The sequence below is a fragment of the Myotis yumanensis genome, unplaced genomic scaffold (genome assembly GCF_028538775.1).
Source record: "Myotis yumanensis isolate MYYU_CA2020_CCGP unplaced genomic scaffold, mMyoYum1.0.hap1 SCAF_6, whole genome shotgun sequence".
Lineage (NCBI taxonomy): Eukaryota > Metazoa > Chordata > Mammalia > Chiroptera > Vespertilionidae > Myotis > Myotis yumanensis.
In genome coordinates this window covers 84,750,084-84,772,512 of record NW_027223757.1, presented here as the reverse complement: position 1 = coordinate 84,772,512, position 22,429 = coordinate 84,750,084, and the positions used below count along the sequence as shown (strand labels likewise).

At 53.9% G+C, this 22,429-nt stretch overlaps 2 protein-coding genes across 2 annotated transcripts; one reads left to right on the top strand and one right to left on the bottom strand.

Annotated features, from left to right (window-relative positions):
* Positions 1 to 5,618: 5,618 nt before the first annotated feature.
* GNMT (glycine N-methyltransferase) lies at positions 5,619 to 9,312 on the top strand. Its single transcript, XM_070418570.1, has 6 exons — positions 5,619 to 5,851; positions 6,876 to 7,003; positions 8,176 to 8,292; positions 8,498 to 8,640; positions 8,742 to 8,863; positions 8,954 to 9,312. The coding sequence occupies exons 1-6, from the start codon at positions 5,646 to 5,648 to the stop codon at positions 9,123 to 9,125; spliced, it is 888 nt and encodes a 295-aa protein (XP_070274671.1). The 5' UTR covers positions 5,619 to 5,645; the 3' UTR covers positions 9,126 to 9,312.
* A 129-nt stretch (positions 9,313 to 9,441) lies between these two features.
* PEX6 (peroxisomal biogenesis factor 6) lies at positions 9,442 to 21,211 on the bottom strand. Its single transcript, XM_070418568.1, has 17 exons — positions 20,289 to 21,211; positions 18,615 to 18,778; positions 18,049 to 18,132; positions 14,718 to 14,820; positions 14,502 to 14,635; positions 13,769 to 13,880; positions 12,981 to 13,189; positions 12,299 to 12,494; positions 12,034 to 12,110; positions 11,752 to 11,884; positions 11,467 to 11,672; positions 11,314 to 11,375; positions 10,984 to 11,092; positions 10,572 to 10,688; positions 10,369 to 10,446; positions 10,079 to 10,218; positions 9,442 to 9,892 (listed from the first exon to the last, which is right to left on the bottom strand). Exons 1-17 carry the CDS (start codon positions 21,168 to 21,170, stop codon positions 9,756 to 9,758), a joined length of 2,943 nt encoding a protein of 980 aa, XP_070274669.1. The 5' UTR covers positions 21,171 to 21,211; the 3' UTR covers positions 9,442 to 9,755.
* Positions 21,212 to 22,429: the final 1,218 nt, after the last annotated feature.

The window sequence follows — 22,429 nt, the reverse complement described above, 5'->3', positions numbered from 1 at the left end:
TTTATGGATACATCTTCAAGGGCAAAGAAAACTAAGGAGAAAATAAACACATGGGACTACATCAAAATAAAAAGCTTCTGCGCGCAGCAAAGGAACCATCAACAAAACAAAAAGATAGCCCACTGTGTGGGAGAACATATTTGGCAATGATACATCTGATAAAGGGTTAATATCCGATATATATAAGGAACTCATACAACTTAACAAAAGGGAAGATAAACAATGCAATTAAAAAATGGACAAAGGACCTAGATACCTCCAAAGAGGACATACAGAAGGCCAAGAGACATATGAAAAAATGTTCGAAGTCACTAATCATCCAAGAGATGCAAATCAAAATGACAATGAGGTACCATCTCACGCCTGTCAGAATGGCTTCCATCAACAAATCAACAAAGGACAAATGCTGGCGAGGATGTGGAGCAAAGGGAACCCTAGTGCACTGCTGGTGGGAATGCAGACTGGTGCAACCATTATTAAGAACAATATGGAGTTTCCTCAAAAAAGTTAATATGGAACTGCCATTTGACCCAGTGATCCCACTTCTAGGAATATAGCTTAAGAAATTGGAAACACCAATCAGAAAGAAGATATACACCCCTATGTTTATAGCAGCACAATTTACAATAGCTAAGATCTGGAAACAGCCCAAGTGCCCATCAGTAGATGAGTAGATAAAAAAGCTGTGGTACACTTATACCATGGAATACTATGTAGCAGTTAAAAAAAAAAGAATCTCTTACCCTTTGAGACAGCATGGAGGGACCTAGAGAGTATCATGCTAAGTAAAATAAGTCAGTCAGAGAAAGACAAGTAACACATGATCGCACCCACATGTGGAATCTAAGTAACAAACAGATAAGCGGAGTGGATCCAGAGAAATGGAAGCATGGAACAGAGTGTGGAATCTCAGAGGGAAGGTGAGGGAGGGTGGGTGGGTGGGAGGTAATCAACCAAAGACCTTGTATGCATATATGCATAGCCCATGGACACAGATAATAGGATGCTGAAGGCCTAGGGCAGGGAAGGGGGCGTGTGGGCTGGAGGGGTTCAATGGGGGGAAGAGGGGACATATGTAATACTTTAAACAATAAAGAATTGCCCTAGCCGGCTTGGCTCAGTGGATAGAGCGTCAGCCTGCGGACTGAAGGGTCCCAGGTTCGATTCCGGCCAAGGGCACATGCCTGGGTTGCAGGCTCGATCCCCAGTAGGGGGTGTGCAGGAGGCAGCTTATCAAGGATTCTCTCTCATCATTGATGTTTCTATCTCTCTCTCTCTCCCCCTTCCTCTCTGAAATCAATAAATATATGTATATTTTTTAAAAAAATAAAAAAAATAAACAATAAAGAATTATTTTTTTAAAAAAGAAAAATTTTATTTGGAAAATGATCTTTATCTATATATATAAAAGCCAAGCAACTGGAATGACCGGAACGACCGGTCACTATGACATGCACTGCAGCCAGCCAACCAGCCCGATCAGGGGCGGAGTCTACCAGCCAACCTCCTGTGGCCCCTCCCTCTGGCCAGCCAGTCCCCATCAGTCAGCCCCCATTGGCCCCAATTGGGGCAGGCTGGCTGGACCCTACCTGCCGGAAGCCGGACCACCCTTGCTGCTTGACACAGTCACTGCAGGGAAGAAACATCTGCACAGCTTATGTTTCAAGGGACCTGGCGTATATGGCATATGGTTTGCTACCCCTCTTAGCGCTATGTGTTTTAAACAGGACCACCTCCCTGAGAAAGGTTGTTCCCCCAGGTTAGGGATTAACACGACTAAGGAAGAGAATAAATCAGTAAATCCCCCTAGTGTTACAGAAATACCATGTACTACTTATGAAGAGCTTGGACTAAGACTGTTGGCAATAAATTTGGGACTTGTTGGGCCCACATTCCCAGGGGTCTGCCCACCAGGGAAAGCACCAAAGCCTATACCCCTGGAGACCCACTGACACAGGGCAGTCCCAGGGAAGGCAAGCAGCGGGGCTGGGAGGACATAACCTTTATTGGGTAAGATAATCTCCTTCAGTCACTTCCTTGTAGCCTATCAGTAGAGCAGTAAATAGTGACCTTGGAATAGCCCTTATAACGGAACACAGAGATTAACCTAGACAGGATTAAAATCAACAGAACTAGATAGAGACAGGATTTTTGGCAAAGGTCAGATAAGAAACTATGGAAATGAAACAAGGGACTGTAGAAGGTTACCCAAAACATACCCTGATGTGATTATAGAGGCATGCTTATAGGATCAAATGGTATATATATATATAGATGTACCAGGACAATAAAGAGAGAACCTGGCTATGATGATCAACTGAACGCTGCCTCCGTGTCATTCCTTCTTCACTGACTCCGTCCACACCTTTGGGAACCCCTGGACCTGCTGGGGCTGGACCCCAACACCTACCCATGCATAAATTCATGCACTGGGCCTCTAGTTTGATTATAATCATTCACATGTTCATCTCTTGAAAAATTGTGGGAGCATTTTATTTATATTTGTTAAAATATTGATGTTTAAGATTTTTGAGAAATATACATTTTTATTTAAATAAAAACCAAATACTTAAATAAAATTCCTTATCAGTATGGAGAGTATGGCCTTTAGCCTAAAGGTTGCAACCAATGACAAAAATGCTATCCAAACATTCAGAGGTGTGCATTACACCTAAAATTCAAACGACTTCTTTTTGTTTTTTTAGAAACATCAATGATGAGAGAGAACCATTGATCAGCTGCTTCCACACTGGGGATTAAGCCCACAATCCGGGCATATGCCCTGACCAGGAATTGAACCATGACCTCTTGGTTCATAGGTCAACGCTCAACCACTGAGCCATGCTGGCTGGGCCAAATAACTTTATTTTAAAACAGGAAAGGGAAAAAATAAATAGCTTCTGGACAAGAAAAAAAAATTTGTGGGTACAGTATGGGTAATCATGTTACACCAAATCAAAAACAAGACACTTAAATAGTTGTTCTACGTAATTTTTTTCCTTTTTGTTTCAAGGTAATTTTATCAAAGAGCTTTAGAGTCTAATCTCTGAATGGCAATTTCTAAATGAAAGGGTGGGCAAAGATGTCTAAATTTACAAGTCAATGCTCTTCCCCAAGTCTTCACTATTATATATAAAAATATTAGGAGAAGAACGTATTCAACATCACAGTAGTATTTGTCCTTATGTGTTTCGAACCAAAGAGTCTGGTAAACCTATGGACATGATTATCCTGGTCTTTCAAAGCTGGCATTCCCCAACAGCATTTGGAGCCCTGAGGGAAGCCCAGGCTTACATCAGATCCATTCAGAGAGGGGTCAGAGGCCAAAGTAAATGGAAAAGAAAGCAATAGTCAGGGGGGAAGATAAACTGTCCTAGGCCACATCACTTTTCAAATATGTTATATCCAGTCAATCCACTTATAAATAATGACAAAAATATTATTTTCCTACCATTTTGGTTGTTATTCTAATTGAACATCATTCTTCATTTTTCCTCAAATTTCTTAAGTGCATTTTAGCACTCCAATGTGCAAAAGTAGATAATTTATTAAGTCTATTTTCCCCTAAAATTGTATTTCTTATGGCCAAATTAAGTTAACAGATATCACTCCCAGCTCATCAATTTATAGCCAAACAATGCATTCCTTTCCTCCTGGTTTGGGGTAAAATAGTATCAAGTTTATTTTAAGTAAAGAATGCGTCCTCCTTTTTAAAAAAAGAACAGTTAAAAACAAACAAACAAACAAAAAACCCAGAATGCATTTTCCTACCCGAGGAAGGAACTAATTTCCTTGGAACGGCCTCATACTTAGAAATTAATAAACAAAGAGACAAAGATATAACGAGATAAGGAGATAAATAAATAATCTAAATAAATAAATATAAAAAGCCACCCCCTAGAGAGGTGGTTATACACACAGATCGCTGCCCACAACTGAGAGCACAATTCTTCTCACCTGCGTTTTTTCTCCAAGTCTAGGCGTGATGGAGTAGATTTCCCCTGGAATATTCTGACAAAAGAAAACCGAGTTTTCTTGCAACTCCCCAGTACAGCGCCTGTGCAAGTTTGTTGCCAAAGACCTGCCTGTAGGGTCAGCATAAGCACAAGGCTCCATTACTAGGGCATAGACAGGCCCGTTCGAGGCCGTCTGTGTACTAAAGTGAAGAAGGATTACATGGGTCCTGGCTGGTAGCTCAGTTGGTTAGAGCATCATCCTAGGTCAGAGCGTATACAAGAACCAACCAATGAATGTACAAATAAGTGGGACAACACATCGATGTTTATCTCTTTCTCTCTCTCTCTCTCAAATCAATTTTTAAAAAATGATTACATGATCTTTGGGGTTCCTCCAGCTCCCAGATTCTATAGACAATAAAGGGTGAGGGGCCCTAGCCGGTTTGGCTCAGTGGATAGAGTGTTGGCCCATGGACTGAAGGGTCCCTGGTTCGATTCCGGCCAAGGGCACATACCTTGGTTGTGGGCTTGATCCCCGTGCCTGGTTGGGGCAGGTGTGGGAGGCAACCAATTGATGCGTCTCTCTCACATGGATGTTTCTCTTTCTGTGTCTCTCCCCTCCCTCCTACTCCTCTAAAAATCAATGGGAAAATATCCTTGGGTGAGGATTCTAACAACAACAAGAAGGATGAGGCTCCTTTGTTCTAAAGTCTGTGCGTCTGTACCTCACTCTCCTGCAGCCAGGAGAGCAGACAGTGGGGGAGGCTGTTCTTGCTGCCCTGGGCTTCGCTGGGTGGAATCCTCTTCCTGAATCCGTCTCAGTCCAGAGTCTTGTCCTGGGTTAAGACCTGCTTTGGGAGGAAGGATGGGTGTATACACCAGCCCAACCGAGACCAACCTATGAAGTGACAGTGAGCAAGATCTAGCAAGAGGACAAGCACTCTCACCCTGACCCTGGGCTTCCCACCCTGTGGGCATCGCCGTGGAAAGCAGGTGGTTTTTAGAAGCTGGCGTGTTTGTCGAGGACTTCTGAGGACCACACTCCTCAAGCGGCTCAGGGAAAAGCCTGCTGCGTCACCTACAGGACCGAGGAGCACCTGCCTCCAGGTGGGCGGGCTGTGCCTGGTTCAGAACCGCTCCTGGACTTGGGGGGCCAGACCAGCACTCTCCCCAGAGACTCCCATTCCTCCCTTCCCCGGCTGACCAGGCCCTCCGTCAGCGGGCCACTCCTTCTTCAGATGTGCTAATGCCTTCATTCCCCAAGGATGGCCCAGCCCTGGGCGCTGAGCTCCGCGTGGACCCGCCTGAAGCTCCCAGGACCAGCGTGGGCACCGGCTGGCGCTGAAGAAAAGTCATTCCTTTCTTTCCGGTTTGGGGTGGGGGTGAAGTGGGCACTCTCACTGCTCCCCCCTCTCCCGGCCCCTCCCGGTCCTCCTGCCGGCTGGGCACGGGGCCAGTGGAGTCCTTTCCCGCCCACAGGGGTTGCCCAGAGGCCTGGATGCCCAGGCGGGCGAGAAGGGTGAGCCCAGGATTTTGAGGCGGGGCCCTCCCCGCCGGCACTGGGCCGGGACCCAGCAGGGGCGTGTCCCCACGCTCACCTGCCATTGGGCAGGTGGGACCGCCGGGCCTCCCGCACGGGCCGGACTATAAATGCGGGGCCGCTCGCCGCAGAGCCAGGTGCGTGGCAGGATGGTGGACAGCGTGTACCGGACCCGCTCGCTGGGGGTGGCGGCGGAGGGGCTCCCGGACCAGTACGCAGATGGAGAGGCGGCGCGCGTGTGGCAGCTCTACATCGGCGACACCCGCAGCCGCACGGCCGAGTACAAGGCCTGGCTGCTCGGGCTGCTGCGCCAGCACGGCTGCCAGCGGGTGCTGGACGTGGCCTGCGGCACCGGGTGAGCCTGGCGGGGACGGGGTCCGGGGGATCGGGGCGCCGCGCGGCCGGACCTGGCCTGGCACCGCGGCGCAGCTGCCGCCTCCGGGGCCGGGAGCCGCGTCCGTCCCTCCGGCCAACAGGCAGGCCCAGCGCGCGGGCGAGGCCGGCGGGGTGAGGGCGCCCAGACCGGCGGAGAGGGAGGGTGGGCACAGCGGGTGGGGAAGGCTGCGCGCCCCCGCTGCGCCAGGGCTGGGCTTTGGGCCAGGGCGATCGGATCCTGCTCCCGCGTAATTCCTCGGGTGATGGCAATTGTTGACAATGAACATTTGCTCAGCATGCGTCCGTGCCAAGAGCTGTGCCAGGAGCTTTTGAAACATGTTTTGAAAATCCTCACAAAACCCAAGGAGGTCAGTGCGCGGTGGTATCCTATTTGCAGCCACGGGAATTCGGCCTCGGCGAGGGCAAGGTCCCCCAGCTGGCCGAGAGGAGAACAGACCAGGGCGGCTAGTTAGTGTCTGGCCTGTGCTCTTCTGGGCACACGCTTCTTAGCTTCCAGGAGCCTCCGTTTGCCCGGCTTTCAGATGGGGCACCTCCTTTTTTGTTTGTTTTTTTCAATCCTCCCCCTCGAGGATACATTGATTTTTAGAGAGAGGAAGAGAGAGGGAAAGAGAGAGAAATATCGATGTGAGAGAAACTCATCCATTGGTTGCCTCCTGCACAGCCGGGGCTGGGGAGGAGCCTGCAATCCAGGTACATGCCCTTGACCAGAATCGAAGGCCAAGGCTCTACCCACCGGGCAAACCCAGCTCGGGTGGATTGCTATGAGTTTTAAGGCACATTTGTAGAATATCTGGCTCTGAATAGGTGCTAAAAACCAAAACGCAGTGTTGCTGCCTGGCGATAAGAAATAGATTTGCCAGGTCACCTGATGTCAGCGGAGCGGGCCTAGGGAGAGGAAGTGGAGGAATGGAGTGTGAGGGGCCTCCTCGCCTTCCCGGGCCCCCTGATTGCCCCTCTCTGCCTCTCACCCCCGTCCTTCCCAGGGTGGACTCCATCATGCTGGTGGAAGAGGGCTTCAGCGTGACCAGTGTGGACGCCAGTGACAAGATGCTGAAATATGCGCTTAAGGAGCGCTGGAACCGGCGGCACGAGCCCGCCTTCGACAAGTGGGGTATGCGGTCCAGCCAGGCAGGCCCTCCCAGCCCAACCACCAAGGACACTGCTCTCTCTGCCCTGGGCTCCTGGGTGGGGTGTTTTGTTTTCCTAAAGGACACAGCAAAATTACTGTCATTTCCCTTAAAGGGAGGCTTAGGTGCCAGAATGCGATATCAGGTATGAGGAGCTAGTTTTTCACATATATATATATGTATATGAGTGTATATACATAGGAGACATATGAGTGTATATACATATATATACTCCTATATAATAAAAGGGTAATATGCAAACTGATCCTAACAGCAGAACGACTGAGAATGACTGGTCACTATGACACTGACCACCAGGGGGCAGACGCTCAATGCAGGAGCTGCCCCCTGGTGGTCAGTGCGCTCCCACAGGGGGAGCTCTGCTCAGCCACAAGCCAGGCTGATGGATGCCAGTACAGTAGTGGTGGTGGGAGCCTCTCCCGCCTCCTCAGCAGCGCTAAGGATGTCCAACTGCAGCTTAGGCCTGCTCCCCGCTGGCAAGTGGACATCCCCCGAGGGCTGCCGGGCTGCCAGAGAGATGTCTGACTGCCAGCTTGGGCCTGATCCCCCCAGGGAAGAGGGCTGGTCTAAGCCAGCAGGTGGACATCTTCCGAGGGGTCCCAGACTGAAGAGGACATAGGCCAGGCTGAGGGACCGCCCCCCCCCCCCCCCCCAGTGCACAAATTTTTGTGCACCGGGCCTCTAGTATATAAATATATATATATTTGATTTCAGAGAGGGAGAGATTGAAACATCAATGATGAGAGAAAATCATTGATTGGCTACCTCCTGCATGCCCCCTACTGGGGATCGAGCCCACAACCAGGGCATGTACCCTGACAGGCAATCAAACTGCGACATCCTGGTTCACAGCTCGATACTCAAATCACTGAGCCATGCCAGCTGGGCTTAATCATATTTATAATGTCTTTCCCTGCCCCCAAATAAAACCCATAAGCACAGAGTCCTCCTTTTGAACCATGGCTTCCTTCTCTCTTGACCCCTCCTCCCTTTCACCCTCCATGTCCATAATGATCCCCTCCCTGCAGAGTCCCTATGTGTCTCTTGAGGGGAAACCGAGGCAGAGCTGCACTTGGTGGAGATGGGTACTGGTGGTACCAGGGTGCCCGCCTGATCTCCCCTTCCTGGCCCCCAGTCATTGAGGAAGCCAACTGGATGACTCTGGACAAAGATGTGCCCCAGCCACCAGAGGGCGGCTTCGATGCTGTCATCTGCCTTGGAAACAGTTTTGCTCACTTGCCAGACTGCAAAGGTGAGAGAGGGTGTGGCCTTGGCCCTTGCTTTGAGCTCTACCCCCTTTCCACAGCCCTGGGCACCTGCTCTCCTGCCAGAGCAGACTATGCTTTCTGCCCCTCTCTGCCTTGGCACTGGCATCCTTGGGTAGTAGAAAGATGGAGGGGAGACTGGTGCTGGGGGCCCTGAGTAGACACAGCCTCTCACCCCTGCCGGGAGCTCAGGGGACCAGAGTGAGCACCGTCTGGCGCTGAAGAACATTGCGAACATGGTGCGGCCAGGGGGCTTGCTGGTCATCGATCATCGTAACTACGACCACATCCTCAGCACAGGCTGTGCACCCCCAGGAAAGAACATCTACTATAAGGTGGGCCCCTGAGGGAGGGCCCAGAGTGGGAGGTGGGATCCTGGGAGTCCAGGCCCCACAGCGGCTGCAGAGACTAATGCAGCCTGCACCACCGCTTACAGAGTGACTTGACCAAGGACATCACGACCTCAGTGCTGACAGTGAACAACAAGGCCCACATGGTGACCCTGGACTACACGGTGCAGGTGCCAGGGGCTGGCCAGGACGGTTCTCTTGGCTTGAGGTATCCCCTTAGCTAGGTGGGGGATGAGTTGGGGGGCGGGGGCGGTGCTGAGGCCACCAGTCCTCACGGTTGGTCGGGTCTCTGTTGCAGTAAGTTTCGGCTCTCCTACTACCCTCACTGTCTAACGTCCTTCACCGAGTTGCTCCGAGCAGCCTTTGGGGGCAAGTGCCAGCACAGCATCCTGGGTGACTTCAAGCCTTACAAGCCAGGCCAGGCCTACATTCCCTGCTATTTCATCCATGTGCTCAAGAGGACGGACTGAGCGTGGCCTCAGCTCCCACAACCCTCTGCCCGGGCGTTGCTGGGCTCGGTCTGGGGAGCCCCATGCCAGCAGCTCCACATGAAGATCCTGGCGGTGTGGGGAGGGGCCAACTGCAGCTGGGGTGCAGGGATCTGGGTTCAGCCTAATGTGAGGGTGAACAATACAGTCTGTGCCTTTTTCAGTTCCAGCATGTCTTGTGTTTATGTCGGAAGGATCAGGCTCCTGTGGAGCCCACCCTGCCCTCCCCTGGGCTTACTCTGTCTCGCTCTTCCCCACACCGCTACACCGCCACACCACCACACCACCGCACCACCAGCAGAGGGCAGCATACACTTTATTTCTAGCTACCCACTTGGCCCCCTCAGGGCCCAATTCCCAGAACTCCAGGTCCCCACTCCACTTCCTGAGCCGAAGGGCCTTAGTGTTGGGGCTGGCCTGGGAAAATGGACAGGGGATGCCTCTTGAATTCTCTCAGGCCTCTCCCCTTGGCACCCAGGGGATCTCCTGGAGGTAGGCAGCCTCAGTGGGTAATGGCAGCGAGACAGAGCCCTCTGCTCTCTCAGGTCTGCGGGGATCCCCAGGGAGCTTTAGCCACTGTGGGTGGGAAGGGTCCCAGACTGCAGGAGGCCCCTAGCAGGCGGCAAACTTGCGCTGGATGCGCTTGTAGCGGAGCAGCTCCTGCTCACTGACGGAGGGCTCTAGGCGGGCGGCGGCCTGCAGCAGGTCCTCCATGGTGAGCAGCAGTGCTGAGCTCCGGGGCTCCAGCCCTAGGGGGACGACACGGGGAAGGGAGGCCAGGGTTCTCAGCCTGTCTGGGGAACTCAGGCTCTGTCCAAGCAAGGAAAGCCCTGGGGGAGCGCCTTCTTGCCAAGAGTCCCTCTTCTGAAATCCAGAACCGGGCCTGTTTTCCCTCTAGCTTTTCGGCTGACCTCTGGGGCAGGCGGGTGGCTCACCTTCCTCCAGGTCCCGAACCCTGCGTTTGAGGGCAGCTGTCATGGCATCAGAACAGAGGGAGTAGAGGTCCGCACCGGTCAGCTGGGGAGGGCAGTGGTCCAGCACGGTCACCAAGCTCACGGAGGGCTCCAACTTGAATCTGTTGCAGGGACACAGGATAGAAAGTTTTACCCGGCATGCCCTACTCCCTCAAAAGAATACACTCCCTGGCCAGTGTATTCTGCACACTGCGCTTATCCCCTAACCAGACCGAGGCCCAAGCCCTCTGGGAGTCTCCATCAGGGCATACTTGCGTGTGATGGCGCTCAGAACACGGAGCTGGGAGGCACGGTCCTCGCTCACCCCCATAAACACCAGCTTGTCAAATCTTTAGGGAGAGAGGTGGGCACACGTGTCAGGGAGCCCGGCATAAGGGTGAAGGAAGAAGGCACAGGACGGGGCCGGGGGACGAGCCCGACTGGGTCTGGTGGAGGAGAGGGACAGGATGGGCACCTGCCAGGCCGCAGGAGGGCAGGGTCCAGGAGGTCTGGTCTGTTGGTGGCTCCGATCACAAACACATCCTGAGTGCTATGAAGCCCGTCCAGCTCAGCCAGGAGCTGAGACACCACCCTGCAAAGGAGGAGTGAAGGGGAGTCCTGGGCCCCCTCAGCTCTGCCCTGCCTGCCTGTGGGGCCTCTCCGTGCCCGCCTTCTCCACAGGGCCCCTTGCTGAGCCGTGCCCTGTGCCCCTCCATGCAGGCACCCATTCTCCTCAATGCCCCACACCCAAAGCCACAGCCCCCTTTAGCTTCCATTATACCGTCTCAGAACCAGAAGGACAGGCACTCCGGGCTCTGAAGACTACTGCAACCCATCTCGCATCCCTCTGTCCCGGACCCAGGCTCCATCCTGGCTCAGACCCCCACCTGTCCATCACACCTCCGGAGTCTCCGCTTCGCCCCCGGCTCGGGGCCAAGGAGTCCAGTTCATCAAAGAAGATAATGCAGGGAGCCGCGGCCCTGGCCCTGGCAAACACTGAGGAGAGAGGGGCCCACAGGAGGGGAAGCTCAGGGGGGGCTTTAAAGTCAAGATATGAGGGAAGAAAACCCAGGCTTGACGTTTCATTACTAGCGCTCCAGGAAGTAGACTTGTGGAAAGGAAGATGAGGAACGCCCATGAGCAGCCTGAGGGTCGGGGGTGGGGGTGGGATGCAGGGGCCATCGTTGCAGGACTGGAAGCCCTGCCCACTCGCTCACCTTCCCGGACATTCTCCTCACTCTGGCCCACGTACATGTTGATGAGCTCTGGCCCCTTCACGCTGAGGGAGAGGATGTGGGAGGTAACACTCGTTAGACACCCAAACACGATCGGCTCAATCCACCCAGCATCTCTCCAGGCCCCCTGGTCACCTGAGGAAGGTAAGGCTGCACTCCGTGGCCACTGCCTTGGCCAGGAGGGTCTTGCCGGTGCCAGGAGGCCCGTGGAGCAGGAGGCCTGAGCGCCTCAGGCCCAGGCTCAGCAGCTCAGGGTGCTCTAGGGGGAGCTGGATGGTCTCCAGGATCTCCCTCTTCACCTCCTGCAGCCCGCCCACATCGTGCCAGGACACCGAGGGGATCTGGCGATGGAAGAGCCCGGTTGGGGATATGCCGGAGGACGGAGTGCTGGTCCCACCTCCAAGGGCCTAGAGTCCCTACCTTAGGGGCTCCGATGGCCTGGGAGTGAGCTGACTGCAGCTGCTCCAGGGCCTGCCCGAAGTCCTCCGCCAGGAGCGGAAAGCCAGCAGCACACAGCTCCCGCTCATCCTCCTCACTCAGGCCGCCGGCCAAACTGCAAAGAGAAACCCAGGGAGGTGTCTGGAGGACCTGGCCTGAGGCCTCCCCGCCTCGGGGTCCTGTTCCCTCCTCCCTTCCTTACCAGCTCCCACCCACCCATTTTTCCTCTTGTCACCTTTGCCCTTTTACACCCAGTTTTCTTACCCAGAGTTCCTGATCCTGGTGCAAGCTGCCCGGCTGCTGTGAGTCAAAAGGGCACAGAGATCTCCTACCACAAAGCCCTGGGAACCACAGGAAAGGACGCATGAGCAGGGCACGGTAGGCAGGAACCCTTGGGTGGCTGGTCCTCCAGCCGGAGCTGAGGCCCAGTGTTGGTGCCTCGGGGTTTCCTACCCTCACTTGCAGGACAGCAGGCCTGAGTTCCTATGACAGAGAACGTGGGAGGACCAGATCCTGCCTTGGTACTCACTGCACACCGCCGAGCCAGCTGTGCCAGGTCCACCTCTTGGCCCAGGGGCAGGCGGGCAGTGAGGGCCTGCAGGATGCTGAGCCGCTGCCCCTCTGTCAGCACAGGCACCTCCAGCTCATGTGGAAATGCTGTCTGCACGTCAGCAGGCAGGTCCCGGGCCCGGCTTGTGGTGGCTACAACCATCAGTGGAGGGCAGCTGCAGACAGGGAGTGGGGACTGGGAATGGGAACTGGGAGTGGGGACAGGGCATGGGAACTGGGAGTGGGGACAGGGCGTGGGGACAGGAGTGGGAACAGGGGGAGAACTCTGCTGGCAGCTGAGCACTGCCTTGTCCTGATGCAGGGGCAGGAGGGCCGGGAGGTTGGTGGGTGCTAAGATGGGATAAGGAGATGAGCAGCCCAGGCTTCCTGGATGGGCTCCTTGGGAATACCTCGAGGGGGACCTGTGTCCCCCTCACACAGGGAGCTCACTGAGGGCAGAGGCTGTGCTTTTCCTTCAACCTAGTGCTCCCCAAGAAAAACTAGGGACCACATCCTTCTCCCCCTGGGTACCCCTAAGCTCCTCGGGGCTGTCAGGAGGGCAGCCGCATTGGCAGTAGACGCTGGAGAAGCCATGGGACGGGTGCAGGCTAGAGGACGAAAGGCTGCATAGAGGGACGAGGGCTGGGCCCGGCCCTGCATACCTGGCGAGGGGGTCCTCATCGAGGAGGAGGTGACGCAGCGTGGCCACCACACGGGCGTCCTCACCCAGCCCGTCGCGATCCCGACCCAGAAGGTCCAAGGCTGTCAGCAACAGAACCACAGGCCGGCAGCACCGGGCCCGGGAGAAGGTGGCCTGCAGCTTCGTCTCCACAGCCCCGCTGCTGTCTGCACAGAGGCTGGAGCAGGGCACCTGGGGAAGCGTCCCGATGGGCCTGTGAGCAAGGGCCAGGTGGGACTGGGAGGAGGACTCAGGAGGTGCAGGCCACCTCTCTTTGAAGGGAAGGGATGGGGGAAAGAAGGGACTGCTGGCCAGTCCCACCTCTTCTTCACCCGAACCTCATTCCCGGGACCGTCCATCAAAATCTTTTTTAAAAAAAATATATTTTATTGATTTTTTACAGAGAAGAAGGGAGAGGGATAGAGAGTTAGAAACATCAATGAGAGAGAAACATCGATCAGCTGCCTCCTGCACGCCCCCTACTGGGGATGTGCCCGCAACCAAGGTACATGCCCTTGACGGGAATTGAACCTGGGACCCTTGAGTCCGCAGGTCGATGCTCTATCCACTGAACCAAACTGGTTAAGGCAAAAATCTTGAAACCCCCTCCTTGAAAGCATCTCTCAGGAGCTGAGCATCAAGGGAAATGGCGACCCACTGGGCTGAGGAGTCAGAGCCAGGCTAGTAGCCAGAAGGAAGAGGGGAGAGGGAGAAGGGAGAAGCTGGGCTGGGGAGAGGAAGCAGTTGGGTTCTACTCTCCAGTACCCTCACCTTCAGCAAGTGGAGCCCGAGGCGGCTGCAGGCAGCAGCCACTGCTGTGGTCTTTCCACTGCCCGGGGGGCCCCGGAGAAGGACGCTGCCAGTTCCCGTCAGCAGGGCACCCCTGCAACCAGAGGACAGACACGTCTCTTCCACTCTGCCCAAACCTTAGAGTCCCCAGTAACAGGAGAGCCTTGGATCTAGAGCGCAGGCACCCTGTTTCTCTCTCCCTGAAGCTCCCCCGCCCACCCCGGGCTGTCTCCATACCGTGAGACCACGTTTCCCACGCCACCTATGGTGCTCTGGCTGGGGCGTGGGGGGTACCCAGCAGCCAGCACTGATTCCCGTTGTCACCCCTGCTTCTTCCATAAAGCCCTGTGTGTCTGGTCTGGACTGGGCTGGTATCAGGGAAGGGTCTGTGTCTGCACTTGGGTCAGTGGCCTGGAGAGCTGTGTCCCTCCAGGTCAGGGTGGTTGGTGAGGACTGGCATGGCTAGTGGCCCCCGAGGGGAAGGGTGGTCTCAGAGACAACTGTCCCTCCACTGCCAACCTTGGAGGATGGATGTTATCCCGGGAAAGGAGTCTGGGAATCTGCCTACGGAAAGCACAGGGGCTAGTGGTGTTGGCCTACTGGTGTGAGGGTGGTCCGGCCGACAGCACGTCCACCAGGGCATGGGGCACTGCTAGTCTAGCCTGCTCCCCTCCGGGGACGTTGGGACCCCCGAGGCTGCTGCAGCCTCACTCACCCTGGCTGGAGGCGAGGTTTCAGGGCAGCACACAGCTCAGTCACCAAGGCCTCCAGGCCCGGAGGAGATAAGCTGCTCCAGAGACTGGATTCTCCCGACGGGACCCGTGGAACAGGGCTCAGGGTAGAACCCACCTGCGAAGGTGGGAGGAACCTTTAGTTTTGAGAAGCTGTTTCTGCTCCTTTCCTCAGTCTACTCCTCCCCCCTGGGCCTCACCAAATACAAGGAGGTATGGGTGGTGTCGGCCAAGTAGGCGCTGGTGGGCCCATCTGGAGCTTCCCCAACTGTTTTCTTCACTTTAAAGAACATCTCCTGCCACCTGCAGGAAAGAGGCCCCGTGAGTCCCAGACCCAGACCCACAAAGCCCCTCCCCAAGGACAAGGTGGCTGTCAATCACAGGGGTCCACTGCAGGGACAAACTCAAGAGCGGCACAAATAAAGGTCCCAGGCGTGGCGGGGATCGGGGTGGGGGGAGCTGGGGGAAGGGAAAGTAGAGGGTCTTTCTTCTTCTCCTTCTTTTTGTAATCCTCACACAAGGATGATCTTTTCCATTGATTTTTAGAGAGAGTGGAAGGGAGGGGGGAGAGACATAGAGAGAGAAACATTGATGTGAGAGACGCACTGACCAGAATTGAGCACATGACCCTTCAGTCCAAGGGCCGATGCTCTAACCACTGAGAAAACCAGCCAGGGTTTCTTATTTTGGTTTTTGAAATTTTTTTTGGTTAATCCTCACCCAAGGATTTTTTTTCCCATTGATTTTTAGAGAGAGTGAAAGGGAGGGAGGGATAAAGAAACAGACAGATGTGAGCGAGATACATGGACTGGTTGCCTCCGGCACATGTCCTGACTGAGGTACATGCCCTTGACTGGAAATTGAACCCAAGACCGGTTGGTGTGTGGGCTGATGCTCTAACCACTGAGCTAACAGCCACGGCATAAAAATCAATATTTCTAAGATGTATGAATCCATTCAGCAGATTAGTGGTTGCCAGGGGCTGAAAAAAGGAGGGAATAGGGAGCGACTGCTAATGGGTCTGGAATTAGGTTACACAACCTTGTGAATATACCAAAAACCACTGATATACATCCTAAAAGCATGCATTTTATGGTATATGAATTATATCTCAATTTAAAAGTTAACATTTTCCCTTCCTTTGGAAAAAATTTGAAAAGACTGCACAGGCCCCAGCTTCATTCGATTCTGTTCCAATAGGTCTGGGGTGGGGCTCTGGCATCTGTATTTTTCAAAAGCTCCTCAGTCATAAGCAGGGCCATGCAGGCACTGGCCAGTGTCATAGAGAATTAGGGTTACCCAACCTGCTGCTACTGCTGCTGCAGGGAGCGTTACCAGCCCAGGTCCTCAGATGAAGAAATGATGAACTTTTCCTCTCTGTAGTCCTCAGGCAGCTAGGCAATGGCCGAGCCAGTCCGTAACCTTGGCCTCACTGAGGTCCAATCAACCTGCAAATTCCTTTGCTCACAGTGACCCACAGTCACAAAGCTGCCCCCTCTGGGAGCAAAAGGGGAGTGGTGGGAAAGCCTCCAGGTGGCGGGGGAAGCACATCACGCTAGTATTATGAAATTCTTGTAGCTATTACGGTAGGCAGTGATCCTGCTAAAAACTGGGACATAAGGAAAACTGTCTTCCTGTTAATCATTCATTATAAACAAACAATGGATGGGTCTACAACCTAGACTCTCAATCAAGCCCAACATCGTGAGTCAGGGTATATATGGCCAGCACTGGGACCCAAGGAGGAACAGCTCAGTGGAGGGGTGGGGGAGACTGCTCTCTTCCGTGCAGGGCGGCTGGACCACTTCGCCGAGTACAAGGGTCAGAACTTTGGAACATAACTGGACTCTGCTGGGGAACACTGGGTTGTGTTCCCAGGAGCCAGATGGGAGACAGTGGAGCCTGGCTCCTGTCAGCCTGGTTAGGGAAGTGGAACACAGGGTAGAATCTGTAGAGGTTACACTATCACAGGAGACTCCCTGCAGGGCTTCCCTTACCAAGCTCAGGGGACAGGGTTAAAGCTCTCATCCTCACCTGCCCTTGGACCCAACTGTCCTTCCAACCCCGCTTTCCAGGACCTGCTCAGGGGGAAGGAGTATGCGCTCAGCACCCCGAGGAGGGAGACAGATCTCTAGAGGGTTAGAATGGCAGACGTCCAGGAATAGGATTGGCTTGCTGGCCTGGTGCCTGTTTCCCTTTGATAATGCAAAGGGTAGACATTGTACAGTTCTCCTACAGCACGCTGGCCCATAGGCATTAGAGGATGGAAGACAGAAGTGGGACGTGGCTGGTACCTGCCAGCCTGGCACTCCCCCCCGAGTCCCAGGTGTACATTTGATCTGGGAAAGCTCCAAGAGGCGCCATGTGCTACACAGGGCACTACCACAGCCCTAGATGTTGGTCAAGAATAAATCAAACATCTCTCTCTGGGCAGAGGACCCAGGCTGGCTGGGCCTGAGACCTTGGTCCTGATGATGCTTAAACCCAAGATCCCGCAAGCTGGTCCCACCACCTCGATGAGCTTTGCCTGAGAGTTGGGTTTGTGTGTCTGTCAGTTGTTCTCCTAGAAAATCGCCACTGGAAATTAGTCCTGAAGAGAGGGACTGACTGGGGTACGGGCACAACACATCCTTCCCGCTTCATATAAGGCCACAGCAGTCTCTGAATCCCTTTCCTCACCATTTTACAAGGAGCCTCCATGGTCAAGAGTCAAAAGGAGGAGAAAGGTTGGACTCTTCCTGTTTCAAGGTTCTTGGCTCATTTATGCTTATTTCTCATTCTCTACTGAGGATAAGGAAAGAGAGAAGGCCTCTCTAGGCTCGCAGCAATCCCTCGCTCCCCCTTTTGGGACATAAAACCGAACAGCAGCATGTGCACACTCCATCAATTAGGGTAGAAATCAGAGCCTGGGTCTCCTCATGTTGAGTATGGGGGGAGGGGGGGGGGGCAGGGGGAGGGTTATGGCCCAGACAACGCTGTGGTTGAGAATGGAAAACAAGGAATTCCACCTGGGTCTAGGCCATTCATTTATTTCTCATGCTTTACCTTACCTAGGACCTCCATTCCGTTTGAGGATAAACCCCTCCCAAAGCTAGCAGGCAGTGATTCTTAATCTTTTTTCCGTTATGTGCCTATTGAGAATCTGAAGATTGGAAAATGTACAACAACAAAATGTTCTTATGCACAAAATTATTCCATACCACTTGGAAAGAGGGGGCTGTAAAACTCCTGCACCCAGATTATGGACCTTGAGAGCTTGTTTGGAGGTTCTAGCAGGGGAGCAAAGCTACTCGTATACCCTTGACCGAAGACCCTCCTCTGGGGGGAGGGTCATCCTCTTCGACAGAGCATGCAGCTTTGGGAGGGATGCACATGGATCGGTGAGGGAGGAGGGGGACACCCGCCTAGCCAGCCAGATCAGCCGAATCAACCCTGGCGATCAATGGGGTGACAGATGTCGCAGCCAGATCGCCCTCACATCCAGCACCCAGATTATGAACCCCAGCTGTGAGAGAGGAGGCAGCTGCATACCTGGGCAGTTTCTCTGGGCTTCCTTCCAGGGTCTCTACTTGCCCAACTGTTGGCACACACAGAACATCACCTTCCTGGACTGCCCTGTAACACAGCAGTGGCCCTGGTCAGCTCAGAGTGGGCATCAAGAGCATGTGCCTGACATATTCCCTCCCCCTCCCCCCCATTCCCACCACCAACATGAAGACTATTTCCTGGGGGCCTACTGCCCACCCACAGACCCCAAGCAGTTGTCCAGAGAGCAAGTCTGTCCTAGAATGGGCCAGAGGAAATGGCGGGGAGGTGGAAAGGGACCAGGAACCAGGGAGGGGTGAAGCAGGATCCGGCTCTCTTGGGAGTCCTCTCAAATCAAAGCAGCTTCTCCGTTTAGAATGTCCAGATTCACCTCAAGGTCCAGATTTCTCTTCTCCTGTCTGCCTGACACACCAGGAGCCTTCCAGCCACAATATTGCTTAAAATGTGGCTCTTTAAAAGCAGAGGCTCCATGGAACCTGGATCTTGGTGTGATGGGACAGGAGAGCAATGGGGGTGAGATGCTATCCTCCTAAAGGGGGTAGCCAGCTAACCTGGGTGTCTGAAAGTGCTGATATAGAACATGGTCATAATTCCCACTCGTGCTGTAGTGGGGAGAGGACACAATTTCGATGTGTAACTCTTTGGCAAACGGAGGCCCAGGCAGCACCGAGCAGCTTCCTTTGTCTTCAGGGGCGCTGGAGCCTTCCGAGTATCTCTATGAGAGAAATAACCATCACCTTATAATCTTCTCCCAGCGTCAGGCTCTGCCCTCTCTCTTAGCAACCAATATTTCTACTTTTATCCTCTTTCATTCCCATAACCCCAAGGCTTGTGGGAGGGGAGGTCTAGGGGAGCAGAGCTGAACACCTGTATCTTCCCTAGAAAACAGAAACCTCTCCAGATGAGCATGAGGAAAGGGTTTCTGACTCTGACTTTTCTGACGTTAACTCCAAAAGTTCCCCAGTAAAGAGAACTCTTCTGTGATACCGTCAAGTTGGGCCAGAGCCACTAAAATGGTAGCCATTGAATTCCCACAGTCCTTTGAATGGCACCCGGCAGCCACTGGGCTTGATGTTAAGTGGACATTAGGGCGGATACTCTGAATTCAGGCAGTGGGAAGAGGATATGATCTCACCAGAGCTTAACGGGTTGGTTCAGCTGAATGAGCTCCAGTCTGAGTCCTCTGGTAGTTTTTCCTTCATTCAGAAGGAAACCCAGTCCTGGCTCCCATTCATGCGTACATTTCTTCTCGACATCCCATGGCCCTAGTTGGCTAGTCTAGCATCATCTAACAGAACTACCCACGGTGACAGAAATGTTCTATATTTACATGTGCCTATTGAGTACTTGATATGTGACTAAAACAACCGAAGACCTGAATTTTTAACTTTATTTAGTTTTAATTAAAGAGTCACAAAGTGGCTAATGGCTTCCATATTGGACAGTGCTTCAACATCCATCTAGGACTTAATTAAACATTAGACTATATTTGTCCCCCCCCCCAAAAAAAAAACACCCCACAATTACCTTCTTGAAGTAATTTTCTCCTTAAAGGCAGAAACCAAAAACTTCACTTGGATATATTTAATAAAATATTACAATTAAACACCAGGCACCAAAGATAATAAAGAGCCTTCCCTTCAAGAAATTTACAATATATAATTGGGGATTTGACAGATGACATGAACATGAAAAAAGGCAGAATAAAATAAATGCTTCAAAGAAAGCACAATGCTATATATAAGAGGATGTCATGTTAAATTTTTGATGGTGAAATTATGAAAGGCTTTGTGAGGATGGTGGCATCTTTATATGGGCCTTGAAGGAAAGGATGGTTGCACTTTTAACAGATACAGGGGAGAAGAACAGGAAAGAATTTGAAGCCAAGGCTAAGCATGAGCAAATCACTGAAGTATCATCCTCCATACTACCCAGCACAATACAGGGTACACTGGCATTTCCACAAACACTTGTTAGGCTGAGCTGATTAATGTGTACCCCTGGTGCTTGGTGCACCTCACATTTCACCCCAATAGAAGAAAGCCCTTCCCATGCACCAGCGCACTATGGAGGAGAACGATACTTTGATTGTAGAGAGAGGATCAATCAGGCTGAGACATTAAGCGAAAAGTCCAAGATCTAAGTAGCAAAGGACCTTTACTTCTGATTAAAACGAAGAGGGGAGAAGGCGCATAAGCATTCCTGGCCTCCGTCCTATGTCCTACCTGGATTCTGAGCTCTCCCACTTCTAGGAGGTCACAGCCGAGGTTAAAAGCCAGAGTGGCGGGCACGAGGGCCAGTCCATCGGCGAGGGGCTCTCCCACCGGCCCAGAGCCGGGTCCCAGCCTCTCAGAAAGGTCCCAGCGAGGCTCCAGGACCTGCACCCTGGCCAAGTGGGGCTGGGAAGCCTTCGAGGACGCTCCGGCCGGGGTCACCCACACCCACTCGCCCTGGAAGAGGCCGAGGCTCCGGAGACAACTCCGGCTCACCCCCAGAGACTCTCCGGTCCCCCCTAGAACGCCCCGGAGTCGCCGGACTGCACCGGAAACCGCGAAGGAGGACACCAAGGGCGGGGGTGGGGGCCGGCTGCCGTCCCCCGTCTCGGGGCCCGGTTTGGACCGCCCTCGGAGCTCAGTCACCGCCAGGCGCGTCCCCGGGCCCAGCAGCCCTTGCAACGCCGGCCGCGTCTCCAGCACCCGCGGCCCGGGCACGGGCAGGGCCTCCCCGCGCCTCACCAGCAGCGGCCCGATCCGCGGTCCGAGCCCGGGCCCCGGCGAAGTGCCAAGCAACGCCCAGCCCAGCGCCGGGGGCCGCCGCACCGGCCGCACCCGCACCCGCGCCCCGGAGCCCAGGGCCAGGAGCCGCAGCAGCGCGCGGCTCACCAGCAGCTGCGGGGGCCCGGGACCCTGCTCCTCGACCCCCGCGCCCGCTCCCTCCAGGGCCGCCACCAGCAGCGCCGGCCCCACCGGGCTCTCCCCTGCGGGCCGCAGGGCCAGCACCAGGCCGTGCCCCGCCGCAGGCCACGGACCCCCGGGCGGCAGCAACACGGCCAACGGGGGTGTCTCGTTCGGGAAGGGCTCCAGGACCCGCAAGACGGCCAGCGCCATGGCGACAGGGATGCAGGGGGCCGGAGAAGCAGCGCGCCTCCCGGAGCCAGAGAGCCCCGCGGCTCCGCGGCGTGCGCCGTTTCCGCTTCCGTCGGGGGAGGTGCGAGGCAGGTGGGAGGGGCGTGGGGTGCAGCGCGCTTGCTCGGAGGGTGAGCTGCGCCCTGGCTCGATCTGGTTGGTACCTCGATGGCAGTAACACAGTGCGCTGCGGTGGCATAGTCTTTGCGCACGCGTCCTTGGAAACCGTTTCCAGGGATTTGCCTTGCGCGCCTGCTAAGGGAGGCACGTCCTCTCAACCACCTTGCCCCATAGCATGTGCTTCATTCCTTGAATCATCAATGATCGGTCAGCGTACAGCGGGCCAAGTCGGCCCGCGGCTGGGGGCTGTGGGTGGAGTGTTCAGGAAGCAGCCCATTTCTCTATGGAAATCCTACCGTTCCCACTGTGCGAGTGTAGGCACTGAGGTTTGGGGTTGTGGGAAGGTTGAAGGAGGGAGTGGTAGGATTATAAAACGGTCTCAGGCGTGCTTGTGGGTATGTAGTGCTTGCTGGCTGAGTTGCTGCATGTGATTCATGGAGCCCTGGAGTGCTGAGTGCTGCCACACCTGTTCCAACGCCTCCTACACAAAACCCACGTCCCAGTGTTTCTTGTCCTGTTTCTTCTACTCCCACCGATCTTGAAGCAAAGACAAAGCAGCTTCGGTTTTTCATCCCTCCAAAACCAGCTGTTCTCTCCCAGCCAATCCTTGCAAACTGGAGATCCACTTTCTGTTTCTAAGGGGGTTGGGGTGGGGGGGGTGGGGGCGGGGAGGATAGCAGAGCAGGCAGAAGAGAGTGGTTCAAGGCTTCAGTCATGAGCACCAAACCAACAGCTCTTGCGTCTCACCTGTACTGTTACTTCGATTTCATACTTGTCTCCATCTCCCTGCTCTGTACACGACACTAGACACTGGTAGGCCACGCTTCCAGTTATTAACAAAATATAGGGTGTATGTATATTAACAAAATATACATACATACACTTTGAATAATTATAAAGGCAGTGTTTATTAAAATACATTTCATTTTCAAAATTGAGCTATCAGCTGTTAAAGTGTATATACATTTTGGGGGGACACCCTGTACTGTATATGTACTTAGAATCAATAGATTCCTTGGTGGTAACCTACTCGTTCTGGACCTTGCATGCTCTTCCAGCTACTGCCCAACTTTCTCCTTTCCTTTGCAGCGAGCATCTTGAGGCAGTCTTCTACTCTGTAC

What these genes read in the sequence shown, in the direction of transcription:
- GNMT (XM_070418570.1), top strand. Translation starts at nt 5,646, where the DNA reads ATGGTGGACAGCGTGTACCGGACCCGCTCGCTGGGGGTGGCGGCGGAG. An exon ending in GAAAGAACATCTACTATAAG is followed by an intron (nt 8,641 to 8,741) that starts GTGGGCCCCTGA and finishes CACCGCTTACAG; the next exon opens with AGTGACTTGACCAAGGACAT. An exon ending in GACGGTTCTCTTGGCTTGAG is followed by an intron (nt 8,864 to 8,953) that starts GTATCCCCTTAG and finishes TCTCTGTTGCAG; the next exon opens with TAAGTTTCGGCTCTCCTACT.
- PEX6 (XM_070418568.1), bottom strand. Translation starts at nt 21,170, where the DNA reads ATGGCGCTGGCCGTCTTGCGGGTCCTGGAGCCCTTCCCGAACGAGACA. An exon ending in AGCTGGCTCGGCGGTGTGCA is followed by an intron (nt 12,111 to 12,298) that starts GTGAGTACCAAG and finishes TGTGGTTCCCAG; the next exon opens with GGCTTTGTGGTAGGAGATCT. An exon ending in GGTTCGGGACCTGGAGGAAG is followed by an intron (nt 9,893 to 10,078) that starts GTGAGCCACCCG and finishes TCGTCCCCCTAG; the next exon opens with GGCTGGAGCCCCGGAGCTCA.